At 38.6% G+C, this 13,996-nt stretch overlaps 1 protein-coding gene across 1 annotated transcript; it reads right to left on the bottom strand.

Annotated features, from left to right (window-relative positions):
• Nucleotides 1–54: 54 nt before the first annotated feature.
• Nucleotides 55–3,017, bottom strand: LOC122601709. The gene is made up of 3 exons (XM_043774449.1): nucleotides 2,819–3,017; nucleotides 181–360; nucleotides 55–60 (listed from the first exon to the last, which is right to left on the bottom strand). The coding sequence occupies exons 1-3, from the start codon at nucleotides 3,005–3,007 to the stop codon at nucleotides 55–57; spliced, it is 375 nt and encodes a 124-aa protein (XP_043630384.1). The 5' UTR covers nucleotides 3,008–3,017.
• Between the last annotated feature and the right edge of the window lie 10,979 nt (nucleotides 3,018–13,996).

Genomic DNA, 13,996 nt, shown 5'->3' with positions numbered 1-13,996 from the left:
CCAAAATTTGTATCGATATCTAGTCTTCCTCCACCTCCAACAGGAACAGATTGTCTATATCTACAAGGTCCAGCAGTACCACTTCCCTGTAAATTGCAAATCAACACAAACACATAGCATTACTTTTTATCTACTTAACGAAATGTTGCATAATGAGATAAGTTTACTATCCATAATTACCTGGTCGATTATAGGAAGATAGCCACCTACATTTGGTAGAATGGTACCATTTTCAAGTATACCGCCATCACCTCCTACACCAACATCGATATCGTCTCGCCCCATCATGTAAAGAATATCGTATATCTGATTTACTGCGTGTCCGGCATTTGTCCATGAATTGGTGTTCACTGTTATTGCCTGCACTAACATGGAAACTTATATAAATTGAAAGTTTTCTATTCTTAATTTTGTCACACTTTTTTTAAAAAAATTGAAAATGAAAGTTTCCAATAGTTCATGAATGCAAACTCTCTTATTAAATGGCATTGAAGTGACTCCTTGTTAACGGTACATACAACATTAAATTAACTTTAGAACAATGAATACTTAATGTTAAGTAATGCTAAATTAATATTTGGTATAACTATATTTTCTTAATTAAAGAGTTTTATTATTAGGAAGTGATATTCATACAATGAGTTTTAGCCATCTACAACAAAGGTACAAAACTTATTGCACAGTGTACAACTATACCATGCAACATTTGATGTAGATGGTTAAAAGTTGTTGTAGAAATATATTTTCCTTTATTATTATTATAAAATGAAATAGCAATATATTTTGTTACATTTTAAAAAATTGTTCAATCACATTAATTACTTGTTGATCTTTTTTTTCCCTTTTTTTTTAAAATAAATATCATTAGTGTCAATGATTTAATATATGGTTGTAGAGATCGTATCCTGATCATTTTTGTTTCGGTTTGATAATTTGTAAAACGTACTATTTCGGTTTGATAGTTTCTAATTTCTTCACCGGAGCTTAATTGATATTCAAATTCAAATAATTTGCCATTAGAAATGAAGTTTAGTCAAAGAGTATAATTAATCAACAGATAATTAAAAATTAATTAATTCTTATCTATATAACTTTTGGACGTACCTCAATTTTATATGATAAGCATGTATCACACCATTTTACATAAACATTTATAAAACTTGTTTATATGTGGACGAATCCGACAATATATTGAAATCTTAATATATAATTGATCAGGAAAATACAATACAATTGCGACGTATCACGTATGCAATGATACATTTTGCCTTTAACGTACCCGAAAAATGAAAAATACTCCGTATTATATTCCACAAGACAAATTGAAGCTGACATCTTGGTCCAAAATAATATCATTATGTCCTGGTCAAAATCATTGAAGTAGTACATATAATATTATAATTTTAAATATTTTTGTTTGTCATAATGTACTTCATCAATTCTATAATAAATATATTGTTAATTTGAAACACATGTGATAATCGAAGACAGACTTGCATGATATTATATATAGTTTATATTAGTCAATATTTTAAACTATATAAAAGATTACAACATCCAAATAAATAATTTTAAAATGACACTTAAGGTTCTAAACTAAAGATTACGGGGAAATAGATGGACATTTTATTAAAAAAAGGTGATGTGTATACCACTAGTTTTTGACGATACATCACCAGATATGCATTATTGTTTTGTACAATACAACATTGTAAAGCACCTGACTATAACTTGAATACACATGGTGTACAAATTGTTTTTATAAATGTGTTGCATGTAATAATATATCCTTTTAAACTATGTTCTTGAAGACCCCTGACTATAACTTGAATACACATGGCAAAATCAAGTAATTGAAATTGGAAAAAAGAATTAGTAAATAAGTAGATTACAAATGACATAAGTTGTAGTTTAGGAAGATTAGTAGAAGAATGATATAAAAAAGTATATCATTTCTCCAAAGATACATGGCGAATCAAGTGATTGGGATGAGATGAAAAAGAAGGATCATTATTGCATCATTATACATGACATAAATTTAAAGTAATATTATGTTGCCAACTAATTATAAACACAGTTTTACAAATTCATTTATACCAATAAAATAGAGAGCTAAAGAATATATAATAAAATATGTCAAATGTAATTGGTCTATTTAATTTGTCACATTATTTTGTGAAAATTTATTTGTTATTTGCTTGTTAACACAACATGCATTTTTCGTAAATTTATGTGTATAAAACAAGACATTTTAAAAAATAAACAAAATTTTCTCCTCATGTACAAGAATACGTTATACTTTAATAATTTCAATTCTATAACTTTTAATTAAGTACTTAACAAATAACAAGAATATGTAACTTTACAAAAATAAAAAATATAAAAAAATAACAAGAATATGTTTGTTAGCTCATGATATATATATATATATATATATATATATGAGGTATTGTAAGGGTATGTTAATTTGGTTTGACAAGACATTTGAAAATAGATATAGAATTTACATATATTTAGTTTCAAAGAAAGAAGGAACAGAACATAAAATACGACTGTTTGTACGTATATGTCTATAGTTGAAATAAACTTTAGCGTTTTGATTTGACAAACAAACAATTCAAAAGAGTTGGTAAGTAAATAAGTTTTTCTACATATATACCAAAGTCAACAATGATACGATCTCCATGAACAACACGTAACAAACAAATGACAAATTCATCACGAAAATAAGAAAGTGTAAACCGAACAAACCGATAAATGCATGTGTGTGTTTGTTGAGTAATTATGAATAAATATGTATATATGTATGAGAAAGAACCTGTAAATCGAACTCAGAACGGTTAAGCTTCAACATATAGAGTAAAGCAAAGAAATCATCTGTGTCCACGTCATTGTCCAAAAGAATCCGTCGAGGAGCGTGGCCATCGACTGTCGATCTGGTGGTACTGGTTGTAGCCTTGATCATCAAGACACATAAGAAGTATGAACATAGCCATGACCTCTTCATTTGTCAAAAGAAAAATGATGCTAATTAACTTAAGAAAAATATGGCAACTAGCAATGTTATATATACCCATGACACACAAGAAATGTAGTACTAATTATTATTGTAGATCTTGGACTTTTCTTAAGTCAAAGGCTCCACCTCACTTGGTTAATTTATTTACTATTTGTATATGTGTATTATTTTATACTACATGCTTTTCCTGCTTTCAATGAGTGTTTTTTAAAAACTGTATCAGTCAACAACTTATTAAATGTTACTAATAGATATTGATAATTTGTTTATTTCGGTTTCGAAGATATCGAGTTTCTGTACAGCAGGACCACCATTATTAAATACGAGCATAGTACCCGCTCAATACGGCGGAGAGTCGATGATGGCGACATCTATTGGTGTAGGTAAAAATATTTTATTTAAAGAGGTTGGTAGAGATATTTTCTAATATAATGGACTAATTGTGTAAATTAATATTAAGGGTTGATGGTGATTTAATTCATTAAGGGTATTTTGGTCAATTCGCATGTCCCGTTTATATAAACTTTCAACATAAAAGTTATAATTTTTATATAGTAGTATAAATTTTTGAGCACCTTCCATAAATGAATCATAGAAACCACATGTGTAACACCCCGAGCTAGGGCTCGAAATATTACGGAAATCATATAGCACAAGGAGGGATTATCGTAGGCAACTAAATGACATTAATGAATTCGGTGAATCCACGACAAGTCAAATATTCAAACAATGCACAAGGAGCAAATGACCATCAAAGTTTACAAAAGAGAATTCTAGAGATGGCTATCGATCCTAAGCATTAATCCAAAAGTGGGCGTATGAATCCTTGATCCATAAAGTCCATGCCCGAAACCAAAAGCTACACCAGATCATGCATCACATCCTTGAACCACCTGATTACCTGAAAAGTGTTCTACAAGTCAACACGAGGTTGGTGAGTTCGTAGTGGTGGCCCAAGATGAACCACCGACCATAACCACATATCATAAAAACAAGAACAATTATCACATACAAGTAGTCTTACACGTCATCCAACCATTGCATCACTATATAACAAACGTATAAGAACAATCAATGCAATGTCAATGCCATGATGTGAATGATATGCATGCCAAACCAAAATACATATAATATGTAGGGCCATTATGCCATCTATGCAACGATACTCACAGGTCATCACCATGACCATTGTGGCATCTCAAAAACGTCGGCGAATATACGTCTATAAACCCGGATGACCAACACCAGTGTATACGTCTATACCTGGATGAACACATTTGTCTCAACAGACAACCAAATCATCTCAAGCAACCAACACAATGCAAGCACAACAATCCATCAATCCAACATCCAATAACCAACAATATGATGAAACTATACATACATACACTTGAGAGGGCTTGCTTTCAAAGAGTCCTCGATGTTTGTATACAGGGTGTACCAGCGGCTAACCCTCCACATCTCAAACCTTTTGAACGCGAAGTCGACTTCCATGTATGTACATCTAATCTAAATATAACCTTTCTCAATACCAACATACACAAAACATTTCAATGATTCATCCATCAATCTTCATTCAATCAACAAACAACTAATTCAAACAAATAAACACACAATGTACACTTTTCAGCCCGAATCTCAATAGAGTAGGGAGATACGAACTCACATTGATTGGCAAAAGAGGCTAATATCGAATTAAGATGAGATTATAGGTGATTATAGTGCTCCACGCGTCCACAACCTAGTAATGTATACAAGACATGCATTATTCACCAAAGACGATTCTCTAACTAGATTTTAGCTTTACTTTATGGCTTTGAAAGACTTTCGGGACCCAACATGGTCGTTAGGGAGGTCATGTAATAGTTTGTAACCAAAATGAAGTCGCCCCAAGGTCGCCTCATTCTCAAACATAAGTTATATGTTTATTTAGTTTATGTTAATGTCTTGAATTAGGTTCCAAAGAGGACACCCAACTTTAAACGACTCGTTTGTCATGTGTAGGGCACCAATAAGGTCATAAGAGTACATTCCGGAAAGGTCGGGACGATCCTAGGATGTTAGAACTAAAGCTAGGAAAAAGTTAAGTGATTTAAGCCCCCAACTGCGCCGCAACTTATCGCTGCGCCGCAGCTGAAAAACAGACTCGCGAAGCTGCGCAGCAGCTTAACTAGCTGCGCAGCAGCTGAAAAACAGAATTGTGAAGCTGCGCAGCAGCTTAACTAGCTGCGCAGCAGCTCACCCAGTTCAGCCTCAGCAACCCATTTCGACCTAAACACACCAAAACTAACCCATAACTCATTTTTGACACCCAAAATCGATTTGTGAAGCATCAAAACTCAATATGAAGCATAATTAAGCATGTTTACACATGAATAACCCAAACCCACTTTAAAATCTTTCTTCAAAACACCAACTCAAGTTCAAATTCGGTTAACCCATTACTAACCCTAGACAAACCCTAATTCGACTTTTGACCCGATTTGTGACCCGAAAATGTTTTGGCACAACTATAGGTACATTTACTAACATGAAGTGAAGGTCATAGAGTAGAATTTACTTACCAAAAGCTTCACAAATCCTCAAACCCGAATTTTGATTCAAATGAGGTCATTTCTTACACTTTGGAACCCAAGTTTTTGATATGAAGTTAAAATGGTGATAAGATTTATTATTCTTGCATTAACTAAGCTTGAATTTCCATGAACTATGAATTAAATTAGAGAGAGAGAGTGAAAGGAGAGTGTGTTCTTGGGAGTAAAGAAGAGAGAGATAAGAAGAATAAGGGAAGGAAAGGATAAGGTGGGTGGGGGTTGGGTTGACTAAGGTGGGTCATGGGTCAAGACTTTGATCCATGGGTTGACCCGTCAACATAACTAATTAGTTCAAAACCCACGACATTACATCTAGCACACCGTCAACCGGCTCATTGAGTATACAATTAGTCATTTAACCACAAGATGGATTTAAAGATATCATTAACTACTATAATTCATAACATGATACTTAAAGTCAACGGGTCAAAATTCATGGATGTTACATTATTCCCCCGATAAAAGGATTTCGTCCCGAAATCTAATAAAACACTAATTATTAAACAAATCCGGGTACTTGGACTTCATATGATCCTCACGCTCCCAAGTGAACTCGGCTCCGCGTCTAGCATTCCATCTAACCTTAACAATGGTATAATGCTTGTTCTTGAGCTTTTTGGTTTGACGGTCCAAGATCTCTACCGGCTCCTCCACAAAATTTAAATTCTTATCCACCCGAATTTCATTCATAGGCACATGTTGTGTCGGGTCCGCCAAGCATTTGCGTAGGTTGCAAATGTGGAAGACATCATGTACTCCCCCAAGTTCTTGTGGCAATTCCAACCGATAAGCAACCTTCCCAACCCGTTCAATAATCTTAAAAGGACCGATATACCTTGGCCCGAGTTTGCCTCTCTTCACAAAACGGATAACACCCTTCCAGGGCGACACCTTCAACAATACATAATCCCCCGCTTCAAACTCTAGCGGTCGCCGCCTCACATCGGCATACTTCTTTTGTCTTTCACGGGCCAATTGCAATCTCTCCTTGATTTGGTAGATCACCTTTGTTGTTTCCACCACAATCTCCGGTCCAATGAGTTGGCTTTCACCGATCTCCGCCCAAGCTAAGGGAGATCGGCAAACCCTACCATATAAAGCTCTAAAAGGCGCCATTTGGATGGTGGCATGATAACTATTGTTGTATGAAAATTCCACCAAAGGCAAGTGATCTTCCCAACTCCCACTAAAATCAATGGCACATGCCCTTAACATATCTTCAAGCGTTTGTATTGTTCTTTCGGTTTGCCCATCCGTTTGAGGATGAAACGCCGTGCTCATATTTAGTCGCGTACCCATTGCACGATGAAAGGCCCTCCATAAATTCGAGTTATACCGGGAATCTCTATCGGAGATGATAGAAACCGGAACTCCATGTTTAGACACCACTTCCTTGATGTACAAACGAGCTAAGGTGTCAACACCATCGGTTTCACGAATGGCCACGAAATGAGCCGACTTCGTTAACCGATCAACTATCACCCAAATTGTATCGCGACCACTTCTTGTCTTCGGTAACTTCGTTATGAAGTCCATTGCAATGTGTTCCCATTTCCATTCGGGGGCCTCGGGTTGCACTAATAATCCGGGTGGCTTCTTATGATCGGCTTTCACTTGTAAGCAAGTAAGGCACTCACTCACATACCTAGCCACATCTCGCTTCATACCCGGCCACCAATAGAAATCTCTTAAATCAAAATACATCTTATCCGACCCGGGGTGGACCGAATAAGGTGATCGATGAGCTTCATGCATGAGAAGAGTTCTTAGATTGCCGAAAATGGGAACCCAGAGCCTTCCAACTAAATAGAGCCCATTATCACTCTTCCTATCGAATTGTTGCTCCATACCATCCAAATTCTCATTACCAAAGTTTTCTGGTCGAGTGGCTTGTACTTGAGCCGCAATGATTTGATCGCGAATGTTTGGTCCTACCGTGAGGCTCATAACCCTAGCACGTCTTGGCTTAACTCGTTCCTTCCGGCTCAAGGCATCGGCTACCACATTGGCCTTACCCGGATGATAACGGATGTCACAATCATAGTCACTAAGGAGTTCAAGCCAACGTCTTTGTCTCATGTTCAATTCACTTTGATTAAAAATGTGTTGTAGGCTTTTGTGATCGGTATAAATCACGCACTTGGTGCCATAGAGATAATGCCTCCAACACTTCAAAGCAAATACTACCGCTCCCAATTCTAAGTCGTGTGTCGGATAGTTCTTCTCGTGCACCTTCAATTGGCGGGAGGCGTATGCAATAACTTTGCCCCTTTGCATAAGGACACAACCCAATCCTTGCCCCGAAGCATCACAATATACTACAAAATCTTCAACTCCATCGGGAAGGGTTAGAATGGGTGCTTCACACAACATGTTCTTAAGAGTTTGGAAGGCTTGTTCTTGTCTATTGCCCCATTCGAATTTCCGTTCCTTTTGAGTCAAGAGTGTAAGAGGTTGTGCAATGCGGGAGAAATTTTCGATAAATCTTCTATAGTAACCCGCCAATCCAAGGAATTGACGGATTTCGGAAGGTGTTTCGGGTCTCCTCCAATTCTTAACCGCTTCGATCTTACTTGGGTCAACGTGAATACCGTCTTTGCTTACCATGTGACCAAGGAAGTGAACCTTCTCTAACCAAAACTCACACTTGGAGAATTTAGCATACAATTTCTCCTTTCTTAACAACTCGAGTACTTCTCGCAAGTGTTCGGCATGTTCTTCCTTCGTTTTAGAATAAACAAGTATGTCGTCAATAAAGACAATGACGGACTTGTCCAAGAAAGGGCGACACACCCGGTTCATCAAATCCATGAATACTGCTGGTGCATTGGTCAACCCGAAAGGCATAACGGTGAATTCAAAGTGCCCATACCGAGTTCGGAAAGCCGTTTTATGAATGTCATCATCATGAACCCGGAGTTGATGATAACCCGAGCGGAGATCGATTTTGGAAAAGTGCTTGGCACCTTGAAGTCGGTCAAAAAGGTCATCGATTCGAGGAAGAGGATATCGATTCTTCACCGTAAGCTTATTCAACTCCCGATAGTCTATACACATTCTAAACGACCCGTCTTTCTTCTTGACAAAGAGAATGGGAGCACCCCAAGGAGATTGACTAGGACGGATGAAACCTTTCTCTTGAAGTTCCTTAAGTTGAGCTTCGAGTTCTTGCATTTCAGTGAGGGCAAGTCTATAAGGAGCTTTTGCCACGGGTGCGGCTCCCGGAATAAGATTGATACGAAAGTCAAGTTCACGAGATGGGGGTAATCCCGGTAATTCTTCCGGAAAAACATCAGAGAATTCACAAACAATAGGAACAGTCTTCAATTCTACCTTTGAGATGGTAGCACTAAAGACTTTAGAATTTAGAGAATCGGAAGTTTCACCTTGAACTCTAAGAATTTTACCGCTAGACAACGGTATTTTAACAACCCTCTCCCCACAATCAATAGTTGCATTTACCGCCGTTAACCAATCCATTCCCACAATAACGTCAAAGCTACCGATTTCAAAAGGCATAAGGTCGATGTAGAATTCGATGTCGTTTAGAGTCAAAATACAATCACGAAGTATTTGACTAAGTTTTGCTAAGGTGCCATTTACCGTTTCTATATCGAGTACATAGTTTAGGGCACACGGATGCACATCAATCAAAGGGATAAAGCGAGAGGACACAAAACTATAATCGGCTCCGGAATCAAATAAAACCGTTGCATAATGACCATTAAGAAGAAAGGTACCTGCAACAACATTGGGATCATTACGGGCCTCATTTGCATTGACCGCAAAGGCTCGGCCACGGGGTTGCGCTTGGTGACCTTGTTGTCCCCGGTTTTGGTTAGGCCCGGCAATTTGTAGTTGATTGGGGTGAACGGCCACTTGAACTTGTTGTCCCACCCATTGAGGACAATTGTTACGGTAATGATTTGGGCTACCGCACACATAACATTCGCCTCTTCTTTGATTGCCTTGAGGAGGAAGAGCTTGAATAGGAGCTACATTGAGCGGACCCGTACCCACCCTTGGTGCCCTACATTCTTTCGCCATATGCCCCAAACGGTTACAATTAAAGCATGCCCCACATTGAACATTGGCGGGGTGGTGTCTATTGCATCTTCCACAATGTGGGTGGGGCCCCACATAAGGCTTCTTCACCGGCTCCACCGCCGCCATCACCCTACCCCGATTAGCATTCTTGGAGTCAAACCTCCCCATCTTCCTTGGACCACTTGTTTCCCCAACCTCCTTTCTTTTTGATGATGAGGATGATGATTTACTCAAAACTCCACTTCTTAACAAGTCTTCGGTAACACTACCGGCACGGTTAATAGCCTCGACCATGGAAGTAGGCATGACCGATTGATGAGAGAACGGACTTGTTGAGTCAAACCCAAAACAAACTTCTCAATGGCCCGAGACTCGGTGCTCACTAGGTGAGGAACAAGGGTAGACAACTCTTGGAATCGTCTAACATAGCCCTTGTAGTCGGCCCCGTCCATTTTGAGATGGACAAACTCGATGGTCAAGTTTTGGAGCTCATAAGGTGGGCAAAATTTCTCTTTCACTTTGTTCTTGAAGTCGGCCCATTCCAAATTGTGGGCCCGACCCAAGGCCTTCTCTTGGTTCCACCAACTTAAAGCATCCTCCTTGAACATACCGGAGGCATAATAAATTCGGTCATCATAAGTACAATGACTCCTTTCAATCACCGCTTCAATCCTCTCAAACCATTTTATACATTCCACGGGCCCACCCAACCCATCAAACTCCGGTGCCCCACAATTCTTGAAATCTTTGAATTGACAACCTTGGCGGTACACTCCGTGTTGGTTATACCTAGCCCTATAGTTATCCGCTCTTTCGAGTTCTTCTTCTTCTTCTTCTTCTACTACAACATGAGGTTGAGCACCCTCATCATTCACATTTTCCGGGTTTCCAACGTTTTGATGCTCATTAGGTTGTACCCCATTGTTCCCATCAAGAGTTGCTTGGACTTGGGCAACAATAGTCGGCATGATATTGGAGACCGTTTGAGCAATCACATCCGCCAAGTTAGGCCTGGGAGCCTCACCACGACCCCTACCTCGGCCCTACCTCGTCCTCCACCACGACCTCTACCACCCCGGCCCCTACCTCTACCTCCTTGCACTTCCGGTTGAGCTTCCGGTTGAGGTTCTTCCGAGTTAGCCCTATAGTTAGTTCCAGCTCTTCTTGGTCTTACCATTTCTATAAAACAAGCAAGGCGTTGACCCGAAAGTTAGTCTCAATACTCACATGTTAGTCACACAAGTTGTCAATGCCCTCAAGTCGACATAACATACACATTTCATACCATTAAGCTAAGGCAAAAGCGATAGATTTCTAGGGAGAAATTATTACTTACCATACTGAGCTCACTACAATCATTTATCATACAATCCTATAATCTAGCACGGATGGTTCAAAGTATAATCCGAATCCAATATGCTTTCTAGTTACTGATCGAGTTTGTGTACAGGGTGTACCGGCGGCTAACCCTCCACTCAATCAACTTCCCAAAAAGCATATCGATTCCTTATTATGCTTTAAACCAAGCGTGCGCAACCCGTGATGTCATTAAATTGCTATAACATCGGGTGACCATAAAATAGTTGATCACGCTCTTTTAGGGTTGCCACAATGTTACATCAAGTTAACGCCATAACTTCACCTCGCCCTAAATCAACAACTATTATCAAACAACAATCCATCTCAATCACAATCAAACTCAAACCAAAACCATATCGTACTCAAGTCATCACATAATTGGTCTCAACTACGAACTCCCAATGTACACTTTCTAGGGTTCACAAAAATCAAGTTGCACACAAAATTCCTAGCCATGCATGCTATATGAAGAGTTTAACTTAAGCCGTAGTCTAGGTCAAACCACCTAATTCTCTACGACCTGGCATGGGCCACCATTCTGTAACACCCCGAGCTAGGGCTCGAAATATTACGGAAATCATATAGCACAAGGAGGGATTATCGTAGGCAACTAAATGACATTAATGAATTCGGTGAATCCACGACAAGTCAAATATTCAAACAATGCACAAGGAGCAAATGACCATCAAAGTTTACAAAAGAGAATTCTAGAGATGGCTATCGATCCTAAGCATTAATCCAAAAGTGGGCGTATGAATCCTTGATCCATAAAGTCCATGCCCGAAACCAAAAGCTACACCAGATCATGCATCACATCCTTGAACCACCTGATTACCTGAAAAGTGTTCTACAAGTCAACACGAGGTTGGTGAGTTCGTAGTGGTGGCCCAAGATGAACCACCGACCATAACCACATATCATAAAACAAGAACAATTATCACATACAAGTAGTCTTACACGTCATCCAACCATTGCATCACTATATAACAAACGTATAAGAACAATCAATGCAATGTCAATGCCATGATGTGAATGATATGCATGCCAAACCAAAATACATATAATATGTAGGGCCATTATGCCATCTATGCAACGATACTCACAGGTCATCACCATGACCATTGTGGCATCTCAAAAACGTCGGCGAATATACGTCTATAACCCGGATGACCAACACCAGTGTATACGTCTATACCTGGATGAACACATTTGTCTCAACAGACAACCAAATCATCTCAAGCAACCAACACAATGCAAGCACAACAATCCATCAATCCAACATCCAATAACCAACAATATGATGAAACTATACATACATACACTTGAGAGGGCTTGCTTTCAAAGAGTCCTCGATGTTTGTATACAGGGTGTACCAGCGGCTAACCCTCCACATCTCAAACCTTTTGAACGCGAAGTCGACTTCCATGTATGTACATCTAATCTAAATATAACCTTTCTCAATACCAACATACACAAAACATTTCAATGATTCATCCATCAATCTCATTCAATCAACAAACAACTAATTCAAACAAATAAACACACAATGTACACTTTTCAGCCCGAATCTCAATAGAGTAGGGAGATACGAACTCACCTTGATTGGCAAAAGAGGCTAATATCGAATTAAGATGAGATTATAGGTGATTATAGTGCTCCACGCGTCCACAACCTAGTAATGTATACAAGACATGCATTATTCACCAAAGACGATTCTCTAACTAGGTTTTAGCTTTAGTTTATGGCTTTGAAAGACTTTCGGGACCCAACATGGTCGTTAGGGAGGTCATGTAATAGTTTGTAACCAAAATGAAGTCGCCCCAAGGTCGCCTCATTCTCAAACATAAGTTATATGTTTATTTAGTTTATGTTAATGTCTTGAATTAGGTTCCAAAGAGGACACCCAACTTTAAACGACTCGTTTGTCATGTGTAGGGCACCAATAAGGTCATAAGAGTACATTCCGGAAAGGTCGGGACGATCCTAGGATGTTAGAACTAAAGCTAGGAAAAAGTTAAGTGATTTAAGCCCCCAACTGCGCCGCAACTTCGCTGCGCCGCAGCTGAAAAACAGACTCGCGAAGCTGCGCAGCAGCTTAACTAGCTGCGCAGCAGCTGAAAAACAGAATTGTGAAGCTGCGCAGCAGCTTAACTAGCTGCGCAGCAGCTCACCCAGTTCAGCCTCAGCAACCCATTTCGACCTAAACACACCAAAAACCTAACCCATAACTCTTTTTGACACCCAAAATCGATTTGTGAAGCATCAAAACTCAATATGAAGCATAATTAAGCATGTTTACACATGAATAACCCAACCCACTTTAAATCTTTCTTCAAAACACCAAACTCAAGTTCAAATTCGGTTAACCCATTACTAACCCTAGACAAACCCTAATTCGACTTTTGACCCGATTTGTGACCCGAAAATGTTTTGGCACAACTATAGGTACATTTACTAACATGAAGTGAAGGTCATAGAGTAGAATTTACTTACCAAAGCTTCACAAATCCTCAAACCCGAATTTTGATTCAAATGAGGTCATTTCTTACACTTTGGAACCCAAGTTTTTGATATGAAGTAAAATGGTGATAAGATTTATTATTCTTGCATTAACTAAGCTTGAATTTCCATGAACTATGAATTAAATTAGAGAGAGAGAGTGAAGGAGAGTGTGTTCTTGGGAGTAAAGAAGAGAGAGATAAGAAGAATAAGGGAAGGAAAGGATAAGGTGGGTGGGGGTTGGGTTGACTAAGGTGGGTCATGGGTCAAGACTTTGATCCATGGGTTGACCCGTCAACATAACTAATTAGTTCAAAACCCACGACTTACATCTAGCACACCGTCAACCGGCTCATTGAGTATACAATTAGTCATTTAACCACAAGATGGATTTAAAGATATCATTAACTACTATATTCATAACTGATACTTAAAGTCAACGGGTCAAATTCATGATGTTACAACATGCAAAGACCAC

This window comes from Erigeron canadensis, chromosome 5 (assembly GCF_010389155.1).
Source record: "Erigeron canadensis isolate Cc75 chromosome 5, C_canadensis_v1, whole genome shotgun sequence".
Lineage (NCBI taxonomy): Eukaryota > Viridiplantae > Streptophyta > Magnoliopsida > Asterales > Asteraceae > Erigeron > Erigeron canadensis.
This window is presented reverse-complemented; position numbering and strand designations above follow the sequence as displayed.